This window comes from Pezoporus wallicus, unplaced genomic scaffold (genome assembly GCF_028554395.1).
Source record: "Pezoporus wallicus isolate ANWC-B61680 ecotype Strahan unplaced genomic scaffold, APGP_CSIRO_Pwel_v1 contig_3710, whole genome shotgun sequence".
Classification (NCBI taxonomy): Eukaryota; Metazoa; Chordata; class Aves; order Psittaciformes; family Psittacidae; genus Pezoporus; species Pezoporus wallicus.
In genome coordinates, this window is record NW_026640315.1 from 43,550 (window position 1) to 65,761 (window position 22,212).

Genomic DNA, 22,212 nt, shown 5'->3' on the forward strand with positions numbered 1-22,212 from the left:
AAGCAGCCCAACCAGTTCCTGTTGCCTTTAGTTTGGGATTTCCTGACCTGTTTCCAGAAACCCCCTCCTCTAAGGAAGGGAAAGAAGACAGATGAGAGTGTTCAAGGGCTTTTTTAGGCTGCTAACTTGCTTACATGTGCTTCTTGACCTCTTGGCTGTGAGCACAGACGGACAATGAGCAAGGCTACAAGATACTGACAGAGGAGAGATCTCTACACACATCACAGTGTTATTTAGGCCCAGCCAAGGCATACAGTCTAATCACACCAGCACTATCTCACCACGTTATAAACAGGGAAGATGGAGAGCAGAAGAGGAGCTGGGTTCTTCAGCATGATGGCAAGCCAGCTGCGCTTCACCAGCCTGTAACTGACACAGGGTGCATTCAAAGACATTTGGCACAGTCTGTTGTTACCAGGATTAAACTAGCACAGATAATCAACCTTTCTCAAGAATGAGGCAAAGTCTCCACTGGAGGAGGTACACTGGCAAAGCAGGATGGGAGGGGACAGGCAAGATGGCATACAGAAGCAGTGGGAAGAGGCAGAGTGCAGTGGTGTCACTTGGTGTCCTCACTGCATGTCTTGTCTGCCACACTGGTTGTTGGACCATCACAAGTGATAAGATGGGAAACCTGCCTAATTCTATCTCAAAGCTTTAAGGAGACCACAGGTAGCTGAAGTCCTCCAAAAAGGAGCCCAACCCCTCAGTCCAGGTGAGGAATCTTCTGATACCTTACTGAGAACCAACTGCTCTGAGCTTATCCACGTCTGTGAATTCTAGCATCTCTGAAGCTTTGCGCTTTAATGTCAGTTTGGGACTTGACTCAAAGAGACCCAAGTGCCTGGATCCTTGGGCTACAGAGAACAAAGCCAGGATGAAGGGGGGAAAAAACATGCAGCAAATTGCTAAGTAATTCCATTTACCAGACTAGGAGGGACATGCCCTTGGTAAGGGATGGCACAGGTTAACAGAGGGGAACCAGTGACTGCAGTTTGGCTAAGATCAGAATCCAAGAGAGGCACAAAACGAACATTTTGCACATCCATCCAAGGCATTCAGAACAAAATAAGGAAAGAAAAGTCACAGAAGTTGACACATCACTTTGGACAAGAAACATTACAACAGTTTGGCAACTTTTCCCCAACCCCCCCCCCCCACCCCAACTCTGTGCTGCCCCTCTATAATTTGAGGTGATCTCCTAAAGGTGGGGACACGAGGGGGCTGCAGGTAAATCACTGCGTGTAAGTAAGGGGATCTCCTCCGCAAAGGATCTCGGGGGTTAAAACAAACCTACCTGCTTGCTACAGTACAAAAGAGATTCTGCCTGAAGCCTTCCCTTGGGGAGAAGGAAGGAGACAGAGAGCCCACGCTGCTGGAGACAAACAAGGCAAAGCTGAACTTGGCAGCAACAAGTCCCTAACCTTGTGACTTTACACCAGGCTAAGATATGGCCATGGCAGGGTGCTGGAGGGGAAGATGTCACTGCTCCTCTTCAGCAGAGAAGCGTGAAGGACAACTATCACTCTATCACTACTCCGGGTGAACACAGGTCTCTGTTTATGCATGCGAAGTGATGGGCTTTGGGAAACACCAGGAGCCCCTATGTAATAGTGTTAACAGCGAGACCCACGTAAGGTGTACACACAACTCCCCTCAGTATCTAAACTTAGCTCTTAGGAACTGAACAAGGAACAAATACAAAGCAAGAATGAAGTCTGTGTGGGTTTTTTTACGAGTGGTTGTTTTGTTCCTCCTTTCAAAGCCCTGTTCTGATCGGGGGGGGGATGTGGCTGATCAGGAGGGGGAGCACTGCAAGGTCCCTGCGCTTTCCTGGTGGCAGCCCTAGGTGCAAGAAATGGCACTGCTCAAATACAGATCCTCCCACCTGCACCAGCCTGTGGAAGGTGGGACTGATCCCAAGGGCCTGTGGACCTGAGCAACCTTCACAAAGGCTCCGACTGGGAATGCGGCCCAGCTGCTGGTGGAGAAACTCAATACAGCGCTGGCCAAGAAAAGAAACTAAATACTTGTGGAAAGGACCATCCCACTGGAAAAGTCTCTTCCTTCCCAGGTTTCCAGGGTAAGAGGGAAGCCTTTGGTTATGACCAGAATTATTCACCATTGGCAGGACAGGCTCGGCTTTGCTTTGCATTAGCTTGGTTACTGTACAAGGGCAAGGTTGCACTGCGGAGAGGCGCTCTGCCCGGCTGGGCTGCCCTTTGACATCTGGGAGTGTTAATGGAGTGGACACTGGAATTACATCCGGGATCCTCGCTCCTGAAGAATCTGGAAAAGAAGAGGGTTTCTATAAACACCTTGGACAAGTTTAGATGCAGAAGTTCACGTTCAGAGTCCTTTGTTTTCGCAGAGAAAGGAGACAGAGTGACGTGAGTGTATCTTGCTGGCTTCTATGCTACAAGCCTAACAAATGACAGGCTGCTTAAAGCAGACTGAGCCCCTTCTCTAGAAATCCTGCTTAGCTGCTTCCCAGGAGTTAAAAATGATGTTTTCTGTTGGCATCACAGGGGAAAAAAAGAGGGGCTTGAAGAGAGAAACAGTTTGTCTCTCCCTGCAACATCCTTCAAGCACAAAATGTGACCAGTCCCAAAGGTCCTTGCAATGCTGGCTGCCTTTTCCAAGCCTCTCTCTCCTGTTTGTCTTGGTTTGAAACATACAGCCTTGGCTCTTGTTGTCAGTAACACGTAACATCTTCCAAGAGGGAAAGATCATGCACAGAGGACATAGGAAAGCTGGTACACAGAACTGCTACTGCAACTTGTGGATCTGCTAGGGTAAGTACAGCTTTTTCTTTGCAAAGGGGATTTCAAGCCAATACCTCTGAGCAGATGCCTCACCTTTGCCTTCTCGCTCGGCTCCTTGACAATGCCATTGGTAGAATTGTTGAGCTCCCTGGACACAACGCAGAGGAATTCTGCCTGGTCTTCGTTTCCGTAGTTATAGGAAGATCCAATGCTGATGAGCTGTGCAACGGGAGATCACCAAGGGAATATCAGTAAGTCTTGACTTCTGCTTTATTCCCACTATTGCTCTGTGAGCTACAAGTGCCCAGGAGAACCTATTCTGGATCTCAAGTGTCTTCCCGTGGCCTTCTGTGTCACAGGCTTTGCTCTGTGCATAAGGCAGGGACACAGCTGAGCTCCGGAGCCCTCTGCTGGCACCTGGAGCCCAGGAGGAAATTCCAGCCTGAAACTCTCTAATGCTAAACACAACAGAACATGTCCCAGTTAATCACCGAGGGCACAAAAAGACACGTCATGTAGATTTTCCTGTGTATATATATATATTTTGCTACACATAATATCCAGCTAATTCAGACACGGGGTGGGCAATGCAGGCTTCCTGGTCCAGACTCCACTGAGCTCTCTGCTCTCAACTTGCCCTGTGACTCTGATGTGTAAAAGCTGGAAAGGCAATTCTTTACCATAGACAGGTGTTAGATTAACCAGGGGACATGTGGCAAACTGGCACCATTCTTTATGTAGATGCTGTCAAGATGGAGTTGATATCTGTATAAATGGGATTATATTCTATTACTGTTGTGATGAGGGGTCTGGACTGGATCCAAGAAATCCCATATGTCTCATTTATCATTATTACATTAAAAGGACATCCTGGAGTGCAGAGCTAATTTATCATTTACTGCTCAGTTCTGCTTTCTAGATAACAAATCTAAGTAATCTGAAGAAAGCAACAGGAATTGTATCAATCATGTATACCAGGAAACTTTAATATGCAGCATGCACCCTAACTTCCATGTCCTAATGGATTTTAGAAGAGACAGCTCCATCTTTGAGACAGATGACTATGTGGTTACAGTGCAGCTGCAGGAACACTTGGGGGGCTGGTGTACTGCCTGACTTCCAGTACTGTTTAAACAGGCTTTGATGTTTGTGCTGATGCCAAAAGATAGCCACAGATTATAAAAGGTTTTCATCTTTTTGCTTTTGCTTCCCTGCTCCTGTTTTTAGAGTTGAATCTCTTTGATACTTCAATACCACACATGACTATTTACTCAACAAAGCCTCTTCTGATAAAGACAGCAGTTTTCCAGACTATGGGACTGTATGGGGGCACAAGAATGGATTTCTGTTTAAAACAGCAAATTTCTGTTCCATCCAAATTTAAGCAGGACTGAATAGAACAAGGCAGAGAACCTGAAAGGCCACGTGCTCCTTGGAGAGCCCAATCCTGACAAACGATGCTGCAACAGCTTTTACTGTTTCTGGCTTTCCTGCAGGTTTCTGAACCAGTCTTTTTGGTGTTACAGTGACTGCATCCAAAGAGCCCAGAAAGGGAATATCTGCTCTGTTCAACCACTGGCATCCAGGCTAAGATTTAGCAATGGGCTCTCTTTGTTCCCAATATGTAGATCTGTTACTGTCCTTCCTAACACATCTCAGCATGCCAAGTGGTGTGATTTGGGGTAGGGTAGAAGCCATGCAGGGCTGCACATCAGAGCAAGACCTTGGCAACAGGCTGCAGCTACAATGGGCTTCCCAGCAGCAGACACATCCTATGCTGCACCACTGCCATGTCCCCACTTGGTGACCTAGTCTGGGCCACCTCAAAGTTGCAGAGAAGGTGTGTTGCTGTGTGAGGTCTAGTCCTGACCAAGGCATTGTATCTGTCTGTCCTGTTCATTCCTGCCCTTGGGGGTGTCTGAAAAGTGAGTCCTGTGGAGGGCAAAACCAGCTCCTGAGGGTGGGAGTGTGCTGGAGCACGACATGCAGGAAATGTTCCTGGTGCCTGCAGTGTGCTGGAAGGAAGCTGGTGTGGATTTCTGCAAAGGTTGTGGATGGTGGAGGGAGGGAACTGGAAGGGAACCCAGTAACATTTGCTTACAATTGGTATCTTGACCCTGGCATTACAGATTTGAAAAGCAGGGCCAGAAAAGATGTAAGGGTGCAGATTCCTGTGTAGGGTCTTCTACTTTTGGGGTAGTACACATGCATGTGTGAAAGGCAAATTCTGCTGAGTCAATTTCTGGACAGCAAAACCTGGCTGTTGGAGGACTGCACTTCCATAAAGTAGCTACTGGCTCTTGCTCACAACATGTCACCACCAGCTCCCAGGGGCAAGAGTTTTTGGCTAACTCTCCCCAGTGCAATAGGAATGTTCAGGCATTACAGAACAGATACATATGAACAAGTGATGCAAAGTGCTGTTGCTCATCCTCTGCCTCACTTTGTGGCAGCACACATTTCCCATAGCATCCACCTGTACTGAAGCTGGATTAACTGGGGAGACAGAGCTGTAATTCACAGCCTATTTTGCAATTTAATAGAACACTAACATGCAGGCCAGCTGGTTTCCAGTTCTCCATCCTCTTAAATGAAAGGACTGTATTTGATTCCAGAAACCAAATGTGGAACTAATGCCATATGCAACTTCAGTGACACTTAGCCCCAAAGCCAGCTGCATTAGAAAGGCATCTGCAGGAAGTGCATTTCTCCTGTCACTCAGTGCCTCTTTAGGAAATACAGGAGTCGTGGCTTTGAGCTTCCAGAAAAGTTGAGCTGTATTTTTATATGACTCTATTAATTTTCCTGTATTAAACTGTTGCACCAGGGCCTGGTCTATGTGATGAAATGCAGGAGAAGGGAAGTCCTGCTCTGGGATTTGACAAGGATACAGAAAACACTGAGAGCAAATTACATCTCTCTGCAGTTTGAGTGTATTCTGCCTTTCCCTGACAGTTATCTTACAAAGCAGACTGCTGCTCTCTTCAGGCTGCTTATCCAGAAGAGCAGAGCAGTGTGAAGTGCAATTCAGTACCAAACTCTGCTTATTCCACATGCAGCTTTCAAAGGGGTTCTGCAGTTCTTTGGTAGCAGTACCTGTTCGAACTTCCACCCATCGGACATAGTGGACACCATCTGTGTGAGCTCTTCCTCTTGGCACTGCAGGACTCTGTACACATGCTTCACAGGTCCCTAAGGCAGGGAGAAGAAAAATAAGTGTGAGGTTAGTAATTGTTATACTAGTATCCAGCTAGAAAATATATAAGCATCTCCTGCTCTGTTGTCTTGTCATCTGAGGAAGTCTGAGCCTTGAGGGTCTGTCCTTCTGACCATCCAACTGATCCTAAAACAGGTACATATGGTTTGCACAGTTCTCTTAAAAGCCTTCTAGGCATCTAAGGGTTACAAAAAGCAAAACCTCTTTGGCTTCCAAAGCCGTTTACTGCATTTTGAAAACATTTCCCTTCTGCAATGGAATCTACTGGATGTGTTATCAGCTGAGCAGCAATGGGGAACATTGCCTCAGATGGATATAAAGGGAAGAAAATGGTTTAGGGAAGGAAGAGTTTTAACTACTCATTACCTACCAAAGCAGCACGTTTTGCTTTACAGCTACCCAGCTTTGCTCCTGGCCCCTCTTGTTTTAACTCGTCCTTCCCTACAACACCAACAAGATGGCTCAGTATTCTGTGCTTATGGAACCATAATGGATGCTTTCTCCTGGCTGTGCCCTGGATCTGCTTGAAAGTACTCATTCTTCCAGTTAGAGATAACTGCTAAACCAAAGGACTGCTACTAGAAGTGCTGACAGCCACACTTGTCCTCCTGCTGCGCTACAGACACACAAATATCCCTGTGCTCACTTGAGAGGTTCTGTTCTCGTTGTCCCGTATCCGCTCCTTCACCAGCCGCACGAGAGATGCAATGTTGTAAAACTCAGCTTCTTCCAGTACCCCTAAGGAAGGAAGCAAAAGCAGACATAGATTCTGTTACTTTACACAGGGTACAATAGAGATGATATTGCTATGAGGATGGAACAGCTGCTCCTGGCTCCAAATCCATCCCAGAGAAAATCCCACATGCTGAATGGGCTGTGCCACACATTCCATGCTCCCAGGCTGGAAGAAAACCACCGGTCGGTTCTTCCCCAGTGTTCTTCTCTTACCTTCCTCTGCAAGCTCCTTGTTTATGATGAGCTTCCCGTGTCGGAGGTAGTTCAGTATTGGACCAAAATAGGTGGGGTCTCTATCGATGAGATACGCCCCTGTCTCATCCTGTTGAAGAGGGGATGGGTAAGTGGTACCAAGCAAAGAATCCTTTCAGTTGAAAACAATAAATACAACAGTTTTCCTTTTGAGAACCAGGATTCCTCGGCCTGTGAAAGCTGTGTTAGTGACCCCACATGGAAACCAACATTTATGTTTTCAATATCTGAACTCTGCTACAAGTGCTGCCGCTTCAGAATGTTTGTAGATGCTTCAAATTAACCAATTCTACACATGGAGTTTATTATCTGGAGAGAAAAGCAGGGCTTAACATAGGTTTTCTTCACTGGAATAATAAGAACCAAAAGCTGGCAGCTGTCTTCTGCCTAAATTTGTTTTCCAGACTCATTTAACTGGGGGACTCTGGAGGAAAACTGGATCTCCAGCTCCAACGAATAGAATGCAACCATTAAAGTCGCTCTTTTTTACTCCTTTCTGCTACTGGAAGCACACGCTGCAACGCACCAGCCATGTCTCTAGCAACACAATAACTGTTAAACAACCAACAATTCACAACCAAAAGCATCTCTTGAGCCAGCTTTGGAGCACTGAAAACCCTGTGCAGAACTCTTCCATATCACCCCCTCACCCCACTTTAATGCATCATTTCTCCTGGCAGTCAACCTGCCCTAAAGCAATGAAGACCAAAAGAGACATTCTGAAACGTCACATCCTCTACTCACTGAAGCAGTGACTCTGATTTTGATCCCAACTTCCATTCAGCTCTGAACAGAGTGCCCAAAGACCAGCCTCAGTCTACCCTACCCACAAACCAGGTACAAAACCTGGTGCTGCAGCTCCTACAGCACACCTGCAAGTACAAGGGTAACTGTCTGCAAAACCCTTATGACAAACGGCAGTGAGTTCCAAGCTGTGCACTCAGAAGGAACAAGTGCTGCGGTCTTTATGACAGCAAAGTGGAATACAGGATTACAAAACCACGTTCTTATTTCTAGGAAAGCTTCTTCCTTGTTCCCTCCCTGCTGTAACCACCACGGGAGCGCTGCGGGTTTGCTCCTTGAGGGGGACCTGTGTCCTGGCAAGGAGATGGAGGGCACGGTGCCTGCAGCACCCGGCTGTCACCGGCACTGGGCAGACCCTAAGCCCAGGTGTAACGGTGGGGCAGGCCATGGGACGAGGAGACGGCGTGTGCCCAGCGGAACACGGCAGTGCGGCTGCTGTGGAGATGGGCCTCGCCACACCGCGAGGCCAGGGCCGTGCATGGGGATGAAGGGGTGGAGGCCCTGCGGACACCGAACCCATACACCGGGCTCGGGGCGCTGCTCCCCGGCGGCACCGGCTGCCGGGGCCGGTCCCCGCCGCGGCCTCACCTTGTCGGAGCCGAGCTCGGGCCCGTCCTGGCAGCAGAGGCGGCACAGGAAGGACTTGGGCTCCCGGCACAGCGTCTGCCTGGTGCTCACGAAGTACGTGCCGCCCACGTTCAGCCGGACCCACTTGGAGGCGGCGGCGGGCGGCCGGGCCGCTCCGGGCGGGGACAGCGCCGCACCGGAGCCCGCCGCCGCTCCGGCCGCACGGGGACTGGGCGGCCCCGGCGCTCCCCCGGGGCCCGGGCTGGGCGTGCGGCCCCGCGGCGGCCCCTCCGCTGCCGCCGCCAGCTCGGCCATGGCGGAGCCGCTCAGCGCCGCCGCACCGCCATCACCGCCCCGCTTCCGGCGCGGGGAGCGCTTCCGGGCGGCGGCGGCGGCGGGCACGGACGGGAGCGACGCTTTCCGGTGGGGCTGAGGCCTGGTTGGGCAGCGGGGCCGGGACTTCCGGGGGTGCTCGGTGGCGGTCAGTGAAGGTGAGAGCGGGGCTGGGGAGCGGGCCCTGGGGTTCCGGGACGGGACGGGTCTGTTGGGGGGGGACGACGGGGGACATGGAGGGGGAGCGAGGCTGGGATGGGCTGGGAGCGGTATCCCCGCGGCCCGGTGCCCCCGTGTCCCGTTAGTCTCGGTGCCCCGTTAGCCCCGTGTCCCATTCTCCCGGTGCCCCCTTAGCCCCGTGTCGCGGTGTCCCGTTACCCCCGTGTCGCGGTGCCCCGTTACCCCCGTGTCCCCTTGTCGCGGTGCCCCCGTGTCCCATTGTCCCGTTGCCCAGTTAGCCCCGTGTCCAGTTACCCCCGTGTCGCGGTGTCCCGTTACCCCCGTGTCCCCTTGTCGCGGTGCCCCCGTGTCCTGTTGGCCCTGTACCGCGGTGTCCCCGTGTCCCTGGTGCTTCCGTGTCCCGTTGTCCCCGTGTCCCGGTGCCGCGTTCCCGGTCCGGCGCCTCCCTCCCCGTGCCCGCGGTTGCCGTCCCCTGCCCTCCCCTCCCCGCACTGTGACCCGCCTGGTGCTGTCTCTCCGTGGCGCAGCCGGAAGCATGGCGGGGCGCAGAGCTGCCATCAAGGCCATTGACTGGGCGGCCTTCGCCGAGAGGGTGCCCCCGAACCAGAGGGCCATGTTCAACGCCCTGAAGACCCGCAGCGATGCGCTGTCGGCCCGGTGAGTGCCTGCCCCGCTCCTGCCCGTGGGGCGGCTCAGCCCCTCAGCTGAGCCGTCTGTGTGCTGGGTTAAGCCGGGGTTGGTAGCTATGGTCTTACAGGAGTGTCCTCACGGGCTTTAAACAGGTCACCTTCAAGGCTGCCGGTGGCTTTTTGCGGCAAATCATCTTTACATAATCCTCCTTGGAGTAAAACAGTGGCTGAAGTGTAAAAACGGGCTCTGTGCAAGCAGCTTGGTGTTCAGAACCAAACCCGTGCCTTGTTGTCTGTTAAATGCTGTACAGATTCATGACGCTTTAAATCCATCACCAGCCACTGCTGGACGCAAGTCCCTTTAATGTTGCTGATCGCCTCTAGCCCAATGCTGTGAGAACTGCCTGATCCTTTTACAAGGGTGCTCACAGAGATGCTGCACAGTGGTTTCCAATGGAGCGGGGCTGCAGGCTGGGCTCTTCTCTGTATAGAGAAGCCTGTTTCATTGGTGGTTCATTGCTGCTTGCTAATGAGGGAGGTGAAAAGAGCTAAACTTAGCAGGCTCTAAGTAACTGTGGCAGAGCTGGAATGATGACGCCAACGCTGGTTGTGACTGCTGTCATCTCTCCCTTTAGGCTGGCTGCCCTGCCAGAGAAGCCCCCGGCCATTGACTGGGCCTACTACAAGTCTGCTGTTGCTAAAGCTGGCATGGTGGATGAGTTTCAGAAGAAGGTCAGTCTTTGTCAGCAGCGTGTTGCTTTATGGAAGTTTAAATGGGAAATGTCTTTGGTGGTGGGAGGAAAACACCAGGATTGGCAGAGGAGGTTGGTTTTGGCTACAAGGGGCCCTGGCTTTACATCCTGCAAGTCAGCATCACTAACCCCGAGGCGCTCACTTCAGTGCCATCTTTCAGGAGGGAGCCTGTGGCACTGTGCACTGAGAAGGCTGGTGAAAGAAAACCTGATAAGTTCTTTTGGCTGCAGCAGTGTATTCAGGCAGTGCCTCTCCTGAAGCAAACATCTGACCTATTTCTCTAACTCACTGAATGGCTGGAGGTAGCAAAACACTGAAATGCGTTGCCTGCAGGGCTCGTCACCCTGTTTGCAAGCAGGAATTGAAAGGCAGGAGCAAGGCTAGTGCTGACAGGCAGGTGGTGTCACTGGCACTATGAAAACTGACCTCCTGGCACTGGGAGGACTCACTGGCCTCAGATGGACCTGGAAGCTTTGTCCTGGCTAAAAACAGTCTGCAGTATGTCAACTCTTTGCTATTAGACTTTCTTGCTTCCTTCCATTGCTCTTTGCAGTGAATGTGTGTAGCACTGTGTGCCCTGGCAGTGGTATTCAGTACAGACTAATGGCTTTAAGCTCGCAGTCACACTGATCAGTTTTAGAAAGCCTATTAACTGACATGGTGGTGAGTATATCCTGGGAAGAAAGGAGGGAATGCTCCCCTGCTGCCAGGGGGAATGAGCTCGGTGTGAAGGATTATTTAATCAAACTGTGTAACTAAGATGTTCTCTTTTAATTGACAGTTCAGTGCACTAAAGATTCCTGAGCCAGTGGATACACAGACTTCCAAAATCAATGCCCAAGAGCAGGAGGCTGTAAGTATTTGAAGTATTCCCTAATGCCAGGGTTGTCTGTGGAGATGGAAAAGGGTGAGAGGGAAGGGATGTTCTCTGTGTGCATCTGCACAGGCAGGGCAGCCTGAGCTGGAGCATGCTCTGGTCTTTATACACGTCTCTGGCTTTTGGATGAGCAGGAGGATCTCTGCACATGGAATGGTTTGGCTGCTTGGGGTTTGGTCAACTTAACCTAGTGTAATGATGATGAGTTTTAATGCCAGCTTCAAGCACGGGGTTGCAGGTTCGCTCTAGGTCGCTGTCTTTATCATAACCATGTCCACGGTGTCCTCTTCTTCCCTGCAGGCAAAGAATGCTGCGGAATATGTGCAAGCTTCCAAAGCTCGTATTGCCCAGTACGAGCAAGAGGTAAGTCTGGGCTTTGCTTAGAGAATATTGCCTTTAACCCAGCCTGGCACACACCTTGCTCTTACTTGGGGGTGTGCTTTGCTCTTTCTTGCTGATAAATGATTTATAACATGTTTTATCTCTGCTCCCACTTCAAGCTCCAGAAGCTCAAAAGCATGATCCCCTTTGAACAGATGACGTTTGAAGACTTGCATGAAGCCTTCCCTGAAACCAGACTGGACAAGGAGAAATACCCGTACTGGCCCCACAAACCAATTGCTGATCTGTAAACTTGTCCAGAAGCAGTTTGTTTAACGACTGTCAGACTCTGTGGTCATCTAAATAAAGTACTCCTCCTCCTGTCTGTGCCTTAGATCTTGGACATGAGGTTGCAAGGTCTTGAGGAACAATACATGAGCTTGCAAACAGCACACTGGATTTTGTCTTTTCTACCTGTGAGCTTGGTTTTGTAGCAAGGACAGGATCCTTTCTTGATCAAACTGAGTCTTGTTGTAATGAAATCAAACTGTCTCCTCACCTGTGTAACTGCGTGGTGCAGGGAATGTAGTTCTGCCATTGCAGGCAACTAGCTGCATAGGAGTTGAAGGTATAAAGCCATTTATGATGTTGGGGTGTATTTAGTAGTGATGTGCGGTGCAGTGGGAGACATGTCTCAGTAGTTCTACAGGAAGAAGGTCTAGGGTTGGTTTCTAGGTTGGTTGTGATGTGCAGCCAATTGCAAAAGGAGTTGAAGGAATGTGGATGTGTTGAGATACATTAAAAAAGAGCTTTTATCTGTTTGAAACATCCCAGCTATCACCTCTTTAACCTTGGTGATCCTGTTCTCTCTGTCCCTGGTTTTTGGATGGTGCAGAGCTCACTGAAACTCACAGAAACAAATGCTTCAGACTTGCACTGGTTTATTTCATTATCTGAGGTGGGACTCTTCAACACCTTTCCCCAAAATGGAAACATCTCCATAAGAGATGGGCATTAAATCCCTTTCTATTGGTCATGTGTGGTGAGAATTCCAGATGAATAGGATGAAGGTGTTAGCCCTAGATTTCACAACTGCTTTATTGACACGCCTTGCTGGCCACACAGTGCTTTAAGAACAGATGTAGTTCTGCTGAACAGAGCATGAAGTGCTAAGCATGCAGATCTCACAGCCTGTGGATTTGTCTTTGTAATGGTATTTAGGAAGCAACTGCGGCTCAGTAAGTGAAGCTGGATAAAAGCTACACAGGAGGGGTTAGAAGCGAAACCGGGGAGAGCAACTGTCCCAGAGCTGGGCTTCAGCTGCTCCATTTAACAGAAATAATAGCAAAGAAAACCAGGGACAGGAAGAAGTGGCTGTAGAGAAGCACCTTCTCCAGAACAGGCAGAAACAGGTCCTGCTCCTGTGGTTGCCAGTGGCGCTTGGCTGGTTGCCCCTTTTCCTGGGCCTTCTTGGGAAGGTTCTGCTGTTGGGCACTGTCCTTGGCCGGGTGTTTCGTGCTCTGGTTGGCCATGGTTCTCATTGTCAGCTTGGTGTGCACATCTGTGAAGAGCAGATGTCAGTGTTGGTGGGTGACTGCCACAACTGAAACCCACCCTCGCCCAAAGGAGCCTGCAGTAAAATGCACCAAACCGACTGGTGTAAGAGGCTGTGGGTTTCTTTACCTTGCTGGAAGCTTCTGAGAACCTTGTCTAAGTAGAGGGATTTGTGCTGCTGGTGCAACAGGAGGAAGGTGTCTAACACAGCCATGATCATGAGGAGGAAGGTGCCCAGGAAAAACACCACTGCAGGACAATAGGGAAACAAAGAAAACAGCCTTCCAGTGCCTAAAGGGGCTACAAGAAAGCTGGAGCGGAGCCTTGGGCAAGGTCCTGTGGGAATAAGACAAGGGGGAATGGCTTTAAACTGACAGAGGGGAGAATTAGATTAGATCTAAGGCAGAAGCTCTTCCCTGTGAGGGTGCTGAGGCGCTGGCACAGGGTGCCCAGGGAAGCTGTGGCTGCCCCATCCCTGGCAGTGTTCAAGGGTGAGGCTCAGGCTTAGGTCCCAACTTCAGGGTTGGTACCTGTGTAAAACCCAGCTAGTTTCTATTCAGATGAGTACCTATTACAGGGGGCCTGTTGGACGACGTTGGGAGGATGTTGTTGAGAATCACAGCTAACATGGAGCTGCCGAGGATGATGGCAATCTGGAAATTGATTTTCTCCTCGAGAGAGCTGGGTCCAAACAGCACAGCCATGTCCAGCAGATACAGGGCGCATGTTGGCAGGATCAGGTTCAAAATGTACAGGGTGGGTCGTCTCTCCATGGAAATCTGTTGGAGAAGATGGACAAAATTCGGGTGAGCAGGAGATAACTTACTGCCTTCGGCAAATGCTTATTCTCTAATGTAGAAAACCATCGTTTCATGCTTTTTCACCCTTTCGGTGGCGTATCAGTGCAATCTAACATGAAAGTACTGCCATACCATGTAGGTGACCACAGAAAACTGTCCGTCATCCAGGTCTTCCATGTATTCAATGATGCTCAGGTTGGTGAACTTCCATTCTCCGTCAGTTAGGAAGTAACTCTGGCTGTCTCTCATCATATCTGCTGGTGTCCGCTTCGTCTTCATAACTAGGTCTGTTACTGTTGGGCAGGAGGCAAAGGAGGAGAGAAGTTGTAGAATTGAGGTTATTTATTAGGGGTCAGTGATTTCCTTTCCATTTCCCTCCCAACCAAGGGTGCCTGCAGATGGGGAAGGCAGCGTTCCTGGCACTCCTGGGGTTTCTTTGCCCATCAGTTGACTCCAGGGAAGAGACTTGACTGGACCTTTGGGAATGTAGATCAGAGGGGAAATCTCTGCTGAATTAGGACAGTTGTGCTGGAGCTGGAGGGTTTTGTGTTATTTCTGCTTCTTTTTCACCCCTTCCTGTTGGGATGAGCTCTGAGTACAGTTTGGATCCCTGAAACTGTCCTTAAACCTCCCCTCATATCCGTGCCTTTCAGGTACGTTTAAAGAGCAGCCAAATTGGATGTGAACCAGTAGCCTCGTTGCAGGAAGCCTCCTGGTCTCCTGGTTTATCCTGGGGAGGGGGAATTGCCACAGAACATCCGGATAAATCCCGAGATGCCACTGGGAAACGTGCCAAACAGAATACAGTGTTTTGCCTCATTTCCCCTTGTGTTATGTGACCTCAACCCCTACTAACCCATTGTGAGCCTGTGGTGCTGGCACCCAGGAGGGAGCCGGGGTCCATCCCATCTCTTCCCCTCCCTGCAAGTTTAGCCCAGCTGATGTGGTAAAGCCCAGCTTGCTGCTGTACCTGGGTAGAGAAATGAGGCTACGCTCAAGTTGCAGGTCTGGGTGTCGAAGGGGAACTTGAAGATCATCAAGCTGCAGGTTAAGGTCGCCTGGAAGGGCTGAGTGGAGTTGAAGCCGCCGTTGTGCGTGATGCTCATGTAATCCAAGTTGGGGTTTTGTCCATTCACTCTGGAGGAAACAAAAGGGGAGAACAATGGAGCTCCAGGATGCTGGGCTGTAAGCATCCTTCCATGGGGGCTTTGTGCTGTCACCCACCTATGGGATGTAGCAGTGAGGAGGAAACCTGGGCTTGAGGAAGGGCTGGTGAGTGCCTCTGAACTCAGGTTTGTAGTTCTGCACATCCTATTGAGCTCCTTCCTCTCTCCTTTGCTTCCATTCTCATCTGGGACAGGGCTCAGTGGTGGCTCTGCTCTCTGCAGAGCTGCCTCCCTCCTTCACCCCAGCTAAAGAGCTGGTGCCCATCCCTCTCATACCCACAGAGCTCATCCTGTATCTCACAACTAACTGCTAAGGGTTGCTTCATTCCACAGCACTGCTGGTCTCTGCTGCTTCCTCAGCTTTAACTACAGCCCAAGCAGGACATTCTGGTGATGTTACAGTATTACAGAGCCACAAAGTGCTTTGTGTGAACCGTGGTCACCATTAATCTAAATTACAAGGTTCTTGGCTCCTGAGAGTTCATAGGAACAACTTTTAACCACATGAGTTTATCCCATTTCCTACAATAATACCCACACTTTAATTCCATTGTATTTCTCTTAAGGCAGTAGATAGAAACGGAAGGGGAACATACCGCTCTACAATGAAGATGGGGGGAGACCAATAGGAGTCCATGGGCAGAATGACTTTGGAAATGTTACAGAAATCCTGTGGGTTCCAGGTTGCAAAAGTGTTTTTCCACTCCTGGGGTAAAACAGGAGAGAAATGAGCGCTGGGGCCGAACAGCAGCCTCTGTGCTGGGTGTCGCAGGAGAGGAACACTGCTGAGGGACCCACCAGGTTCAAAACGAAGTAAAAAGTGACCGTCTGGAGCTTTTCAACCTGGGAAAACAAAAGGGAAGATCTTGCTGACTGTCTTAGGTACATCCCATGCAGAGCCCAGAGCTTGCCCCTGTCACCCTATTGCAGTGGACAGAACAGATTGCAGGGGCTCAGCTCAAGGGTCTTCATCTTGCAGATGAAGAGTGGGAGCAGTCCAATGGGTTATATAAAGAAACAGGGTTTTGTTACCATTTACATGCCAGTGCCCTGCAATTGCATTGCTCAGCTGAGGCACTTTGCGGGGTTGGGTTTAGAGCCTCCTATGAATCAGCTCCCCTGAACCTGCCTCTGCCCTTCTTCCTGGAAGCAGGTGGGAGGAAATACTCCAGATCTTCCAAACCCACTTCCGAACAGCAGGGAGCTGAAGTGAAAGGGGCTGATTCTCATCCCTGTGGCCTTGCTGGCTCAGCCCTGCCTGGCAGAAGACCCAGACCCCAACCTAGCAATTACCCAGTTTTCTCTTATACTCAACGGGAGCTTTGGGTCCTTACCACAGAGAGAATAGCCATCAGCATGAAATCCATCTTGACCTCCACAGGCTTGTTCAGGTCTGTCTTGGGCAGTATGTGTGCATGCAGCTTGCTGTGAGAGGAGATGTTCAGGTACTCAACCACATCGTAGTAGGTGCAGATGTACCTGGGAGCAGCCCCTGCTAGAGAAAACAATTCCACTTGAATCAGGAAAAGGATCAGGCAGTTCTTAACCTGTATGAGAGCTGTGCCAGAAGAGAAAGGGCCTGGAGCTGTGGGGATGAAAACCATCATTAACACAGGCAAATCCCTTCTCATGTAGATGGGAACAGAATTCCTCAAAGCTTTTCTATCCCTGTTGCACTTACCTGTCCCAAGAGAGAAGGTGAGGATAGCTATAAAAGCTCGCTGCATCATCTCCTGCTTCTAAATAAGGAGACAAATGGTACCCGGGTGTCTTATGAGCAGTTGCAGGACGCGTCACTTGTTATGTCGAAGTTGATTTGCTATTTATTAATGAGGGACAGCTATTCTGTAAACAGGAGCTAGACTTCTAATGTATTTATTTGCATTGGAAGGAAGGACTTGCTAATGGTCTGATGCACTCAGGGGAGCAGACTTTAGTTGCGGTGAAGGCAAAAATAAAGTCATTAAAACAACCCCAACGATTTGAGGCAGAGGAAAGAAAAGGGTCCATCTCCACACAGAAAAGGCAAGGAGCCAGAGCTACTCAAAGCAAATCTTGTCTCATTTATTGGGCTGAGAGTCTGCTGCAACCCCACTGAAACGGATCAGGAATTAGTGCTTGTGTGATGTGAGGGGAGGGGGAATGCAGAGGAGAGGCTGCTCTCCTTTGAGCCTGGTCCTGCTCCATAGCAGCCCAGGCTGTGGGCGTTGGAGGATGTCCTCATTTCACAGAGCACTGAGCCTTTTACACACCCACTGATCTGTTTCTGCCTCCTGGGGTCCTGTTCTCTGAGCCCTCACAGATAAGATTAAAGGCTCAAAGACCCTTTCTTTTAACGTCTCTGTCTCTTTCCCTCAGCTTCTCTCCTCTCCATCACTGCTGTGATTCCAGTGATACCCTGAGGTGCTCCAAGTGATGGCTCCCTTGCAGGGGAGCAGCTCCAACTCTTGTCCTCCTGGAAAGCCCCATCCTGCTGGGACACCCGAGGTGGCACCTCACTGTGGTGTGTGGCTGTGTCTGAGATAGGAGGTGGGAAGCATATGGGCCACAAGAGTGGGTTTGGATTGCATACAAGGGGCACAAGGAGAAGCAGAGGTGATCTCTGTGCTGGGGCTTGAGGGTTGTGTTGGCTGTAGGAGCTTACACTGCTGGGTGATAGCATCACTAGAGGTGGGATAATGCTGTACCCCCATAATGGTGCTAGAATTGACGTGGCCACCAGCAGTCCCTTCCTTCTGCCAGCAGCTGGTGCGATGTGAGTACACTGGAGATGCAAACTTGCCCTGTTCCTCTTCAAACCGTTGGTACCCACCGGGTCCTGCTGCAGCAAGGATCTTCATGCTCTGCACGGCATCCCTCCTGCAGCATCTCATATGGGGGGCAGAGCAGGGAGGGAGGCCGGACTCTATGGCTCTTGCGAAGCTGGGTGAGGTGATGGGATGACTTGGATGCTCAGTGAGAGCCTATGCCCCGCATCACCCCGCTTCTGCCTCTCCCCAGCGAAGCATCCCGGCCCTGCCTGCGGGACCGTCCCAGGCTCCAGCGCAGCGATCGCAGCCGGCGAATCCCACCCTTGCTTTCCGCCTGCCCGGCAGACAACGGATCCTCCCCGGCCGTGCCCCGGGATGCTCCGTGCCGGTATCCCGGGGGACCCGGTGGGACCGGCGGGGAGAGCGGGCTGGGGGTAGGCAGCATCGCTGGGGGTCTTTGGTATCAGTGACCGCGTGGCCTAATGGATAAGGCGTCTGACTTCGGATCAGAAGATTGAGGGTTCGAGTCCCTTCGTGGTCGACCCTTTTTTCCCTTCCCCATTCCCAGCTTTTCCCGTTTCTCCCTTCTTGCCTCTTCCCCCGGCGGGGTGGGGGGAAGAACCGAACCTGCTTTGGCCCCGTGTTCCCCCGCCCGGCCCTACCGCTCCCGGTGCATCCCGGCTCCGTTCCCCGGGACCCCCGGGTGATTCCCCCCCCCGCTTCCCCTGCGGGCTCCACGAGCCCCCGCAGCGCCGGGGCCGGGCCGTTCCCGCGGGCCGGGGCGCGCGCCGGGCGCAGCCCCAGTGGCCTAATGGATAAGGCACTGGCCTCCTAAGCCAGGGATTGTGGGTTCGAGTCCCATCTGGGGTGAGCACGCAACGTTTTGCGGGTGCCAACCCCGTTTCTGTCCGTTTTCTCCCCGGTTTAGTGCCGCCAGGCCCACGCAGAGCTGCCGGGCATCCTCCTCCTGCTGCTGCTGCCCGGCGGGAGCTGGCTTTGGGTGCTTGGTGCACAATACGTGTTTTGGGGCAGTGAGTTCCCCACGGCAGCTCCAGGCTTGCTCTCTGTGCCGACGACTGCAATACAAAGGCTGCTGTACAGGAGCTGTACACGATGGTGTTGGGATGATGCTGTTATCTGCTCCTGGCCAGTGGTCACAGCTTAGAGCTCATGAAAGCGACAGGGCTTGGAGCAAGCTGCTCTAGTGGAAGGTGTCCCCAGTGGCAGGGGTTGAAACTGGATGAGGTCCCTTCCAACCCAAACCGGTCTGGATTCTATGATTCGATGAAGAAGGGAAGCAACAAGGAGCAGCTATAACCTGCCCCGGGGCCTCAGTGCAAAGGTGGATGCTTGGGACCTGCTGATGAAAGGATGATATCTGGAGAGGTGTTAATGAAAGGATGGTTCTGGCTGGGGGTTCTTTCCAGGTGGCCCAGAAGGTGCAGAAGCAGAGCAGTTAACACTGTTTAATTAGCCCTGTCTGGCTCAGGGCTCTGCAGGGAACTTCAGCTGCATTTTTACCTCCTCTGGATGCTCCCTGTGCCATCAGCTGCATCTGACCCCCAACAGAAAGCCAATGGATGCTGGGGGATGAGAACCTTGCCGGTATCACACCAACCTCTTCCCGGAGCAGGACAAGCTCTGATGGGAAGGATGCTTCCCTCCGCCAGAAACTGCATCTCATTGAGGGGCAGGTCACTGGGGTCACACAGTTCGGCTTTGCTGCCCAGGGACCAGAGCCCTCCACATAAGTGTATTTGGGGTTTGTTGCATTAAAAAGCTACTTGGAGGGTCTTTTCCTCCAGAGTTAATGGATTATAAAAGGCAGCTGCGGTCAGGGTGAGACCACACCAGTAAAGCCTAAAGTTTCTTTCTAAGTAGTTTTTCCCTCTTAGGTGTGGGAGAAAATGACTTGGAGAGCAGCAAACCTGCTGAAGGCCCAGGCACATGGCAAGTGCTAATCTCCTTCAGGCTTTGCTCTCCGGCCTGCTTCTGCTCAGCTTTAGTTTGAGGCACAGCAGAAAAGCTGCGCTGGTTGAAGCTGAGCTGAAGGGACCCCAGGAGCCAACGTGTCCCCAAAACCCCTATGGATATAGAAGAGGTTAAAACACCTTCCTGCCCTGTGGCAGGTTTATTTAGGATTAGATGAGGAATGCAGGGTCTGGGGAGAAGCCAAGCTGCACCAGGAGGTGTTACTGATAACGAACAGGGGTTAAATGCCCTCCTTTGTATCTCATTGACTGTGCCCATCACACTGAATGCTGTTACTGTCAAGTTGTCTCCAGGGTCCTGGCTCTCCCCATCTTTCTTTCTTTCCCAGTAATGCCCACACACTGCTTCCCTCCCACTTAAGGCTCACACAGAGCCTCAGCTGGATGTGATGGTGTTGGCTTTGCCTTTCCATGGGGATGTGGCAGGGAAAGCCTGGACTTGTGTGCCCCTGGGAGCTGGAGGGTGACCCCAGCTGCTCTGTGTTGGGGGTGTCTCCTGGGTGGTGTCAGCTCTGCATTTGGGGTTATATTTGCGTTCAGAACGGCTTGGGTTGGTAGCAGGAGAGGAATGTCATTGCTCCAGACAGACATCAGCACATACAGGGTAAACTGTATGAGGCTGGGGGTGGCAATGGGGGTCTATGATGACCAACTAGCACATGGGGTCCCATGGCAGGAGGGACTCCCCCCCCCCCCAGCGTTGGGCATGAGGAAAAGCCATGATCCCAGACGGGATGGGAATGGGGAGGATGCACAGGGGGTGGCAGGGACTCCCTGGTACCCCCGGTGTCTGCCACCGTCCCCAGAACAGAGCTATGGGGGACCACGTGGCCTAATGGATAAGGCGTCTGACTTCGGATCAGAAGATTGAGGGTTCGAGTCCCTTCGTGGTTGTTTTAAAGCCACGGGAGAGCTTCGAACCGTTTAATTTCGCTGGGGGGTGCAGCGTTCGGCCCCGCCTGGGGTGTCAGTGGGTTAGGTGCCCGTGCTGGGGCACCCTTGGGGGGCGATTTGCCCGGGGGATCTCCCGCCTGGGGCCGTTCGCGCTTGTTACCCCCACAGCGGTTCAGAGCGCCCTGTGCCGGCGGTGGGGACGAACCGGAGCCCGATACAAGGTGAGGGCTGAGCCGCACCTGCTGCCGGTTACGGGGGATGGAATAAAGGGGCAGGGTCGGGCAGGATGCGGCTTTTATTGCTGCAGGGAGCGTCTGGTGAGTTACAGGGGTCGGTGTCTCCTTCCGCCCATGCTTTCCCTTGGGGTTCCGGTGCAGGGAGGGGCAGAAAAAAGCCGCCCTCACCCCAGGTGGGACTCGAACCCACAGTCCCTGGCTTAGGAGGCCAGTGCCTTATCCATTAGGCCACTGGGGCCGCGCAAAAGCCACTGTTCGCCCTCCACCCCCGCACGGGGGGGTTCGCAGCGAACGGGGCCGCCGGAGCGGGGAAAGCTCGAGAGCGGCTCCGCGCACCGGGAACCGGCGGTGGGCACCGGCTCCTCCCGCCCCGCCGGTGCGGGCTGAGGCCCGGCGGGCGGAGCTGGGCCCTCGGCGGGGGTCTCCGGCCCCCCAACACCGCCTCCTTCCTGCGCTGTGGGCAGAGATGGGGCCGCGCTGCCTGGTGCTGAGGGAGCCCCCGGGCCTGTGCGGGACCCCGCGTCCCCTCTGGCCAGCAGAGAGTTAAGTCACGGCACTGAAAAAAAAGGCGCCTGTGCGCAGCCCCAGTGGCCTAATGGATAAGGCACTGGCCTCCTAAGCCAGGGATTGTGGGTTCGAGTCCCATCTGGGGTGACTCTTTTCCCTTCCGCTGATCTGAGCCGGTTTTGGGATGATTCGGTGTGTGGAGGTGTCTGTGCTGCTGCGACAGGAGAATGAGCATCACCCCGCCGGGTTTCCCTAACCCTTGGCTCGGGCGTCTTCACCCAGGAGAGATGTTGATGTACAAACCCAGCTTTACAACATGCTTTTAGCCTCAGCTGAGGTTGTTGCTGTCCCGGCTGATGTTCGTGTGATGATTCTGTGTCAGAAAAGCATCTGAAGCAGCAGAACCCCACTCATTTGCAAAGCCCAGGGCGCAGCTCAGAGCTGCAGCTGCCTTTGCTGTGAGGGGAGAAGCCGGCAGCCATAGTGAAAAGCTTTAAGCAGGAGCAGGCTTCATCTTTGCTGGCCTTGGTGTGCGGGGGCGCATCAGGATGCTCTTGATGTGCTCCTGCATCCCCCGGGCAGCCTGTGGGGGCTTTGAGCTCTGCTTTTTTTGCAGATGTAAATATCAATCTGGGCTGGGTAACGGCAGAGCTCAGAACTGCCCCCATTCCAAAGGGAATGCCAAAGAGTGTCCAGGCACCAGCAGAGAGCGCTTTCCTTTCTTGTTTGGGTTTTTACCTAAAACAGAGCCACTTCTGCTCACCCCAGGTGGGACTCGAACCCACAATCCCTGACTTAGAAGGCCAGTGCCTTATCCATTAGGCCACTGGGGCCCTGACAGAGGATGAAAAATGAGTGATTTTGGTGTTTTTGAGGACACC

At 52.1% G+C, this 22,212-nt stretch overlaps 3 protein-coding genes and 6 non-coding genes across 10 annotated transcripts; 5 read left to right on the plus strand and 4 right to left on the minus strand.

Moving 5' to 3' along the window:
* Positions 1-787: 787 nt before the first annotated feature.
* Positions 788-8,670, minus strand: KCTD2 (potassium channel tetramerization domain containing 2). Its single transcript, XM_057418388.1, has 6 exons — positions 8,362-8,670; positions 6,931-7,039; positions 6,629-6,720; positions 5,862-5,957; positions 2,859-2,984; positions 788-2,289 (listed from the first exon to the last, which is right to left on the minus strand). Exons 1-6 carry the CDS (start codon positions 8,653-8,655, stop codon positions 2,260-2,262), a joined length of 747 nt encoding a protein of 248 aa, XP_057274371.1. The 5' UTR covers positions 8,656-8,670; the 3' UTR covers positions 788-2,259.
* ATP5PD (ATP synthase peripheral stalk subunit d) lies at positions 8,639-11,883 on the plus strand. The gene is given in 7 exon segments (XM_057418389.1): positions 8,639-8,701; positions 8,703-8,862; positions 9,381-9,510; positions 10,118-10,214; positions 11,017-11,088; positions 11,413-11,475; positions 11,613-11,883. Coding segments are annotated over 7 exon segments (702 nt in total). The 5' UTR covers positions 8,639-8,653; the 3' UTR covers positions 11,745-11,883.
* An 831-nt stretch (positions 11,884-12,714) lies between these two features.
* LOC130604182 (5-hydroxytryptamine receptor 3A-like) lies at positions 12,715-16,722 on the minus strand. Of its 2 annotated transcripts, XM_057418539.1 has the most exons (9): positions 16,635-16,722; positions 16,288-16,448; positions 15,752-15,796; positions 15,550-15,659; positions 14,758-14,924; positions 13,920-14,080; positions 13,556-13,766; positions 13,117-13,236; positions 12,715-12,994 (listed from the first exon to the last, which is right to left on the minus strand). In XM_057418539.1, exons 1-9 carry the CDS (start codon positions 16,681-16,683, stop codon positions 12,750-12,752), a joined length of 1,269 nt encoding a protein of 422 aa, XP_057274522.1. In that variant the 5' UTR covers positions 16,684-16,722; the 3' UTR covers positions 12,715-12,749. The 2 variants fall into 2 exon arrangements, with proteins under 2 accessions (XP_057274522.1, XP_057274523.1); XM_057418540.1 differs by lacking the exons at positions 16,288-16,448; positions 16,635-16,722 and adding an exon at positions 15,986-16,044.
* A 1,449-nt stretch (positions 16,723-18,171) lies between these two features.
* TRNAR-UCG (transfer RNA arginine (anticodon UCG)) lies at positions 18,172-18,244 on the plus strand. Its single transcript has one exon. It is a non-coding gene; the product is annotated as a tRNA-Arg (tRNA).
* A 256-nt stretch (positions 18,245-18,500) lies between these two features.
* Positions 18,501-18,573, plus strand: TRNAR-CCU (transfer RNA arginine (anticodon CCU)). Its single transcript has one exon. It is a non-coding gene; the product is annotated as a tRNA-Arg (tRNA).
* Positions 18,574-20,515: 1,942 nt separating this feature from the next.
* On the plus strand, positions 20,516-20,588 carry TRNAR-UCG (transfer RNA arginine (anticodon UCG)). The gene has a single exon. It is a non-coding gene; the product is annotated as a tRNA-Arg (tRNA).
* Positions 20,589-20,989: 401 nt separating this feature from the next.
* Positions 20,990-21,062, minus strand: TRNAR-CCU (transfer RNA arginine (anticodon CCU)). Its single transcript has one exon. It is a non-coding gene; the product is annotated as a tRNA-Arg (tRNA).
* A 343-nt stretch (positions 21,063-21,405) lies between these two features.
* Positions 21,406-21,478, plus strand: TRNAR-CCU (transfer RNA arginine (anticodon CCU)). The gene has a single exon. It is a non-coding gene; the product is annotated as a tRNA-Arg (tRNA).
* A 613-nt stretch (positions 21,479-22,091) lies between these two features.
* On the minus strand, positions 22,092-22,164 carry TRNAR-UCU (transfer RNA arginine (anticodon UCU)). The gene has a single exon. It is a non-coding gene; the product is annotated as a tRNA-Arg (tRNA).
* Positions 22,165-22,212: the final 48 nt, after the last annotated feature.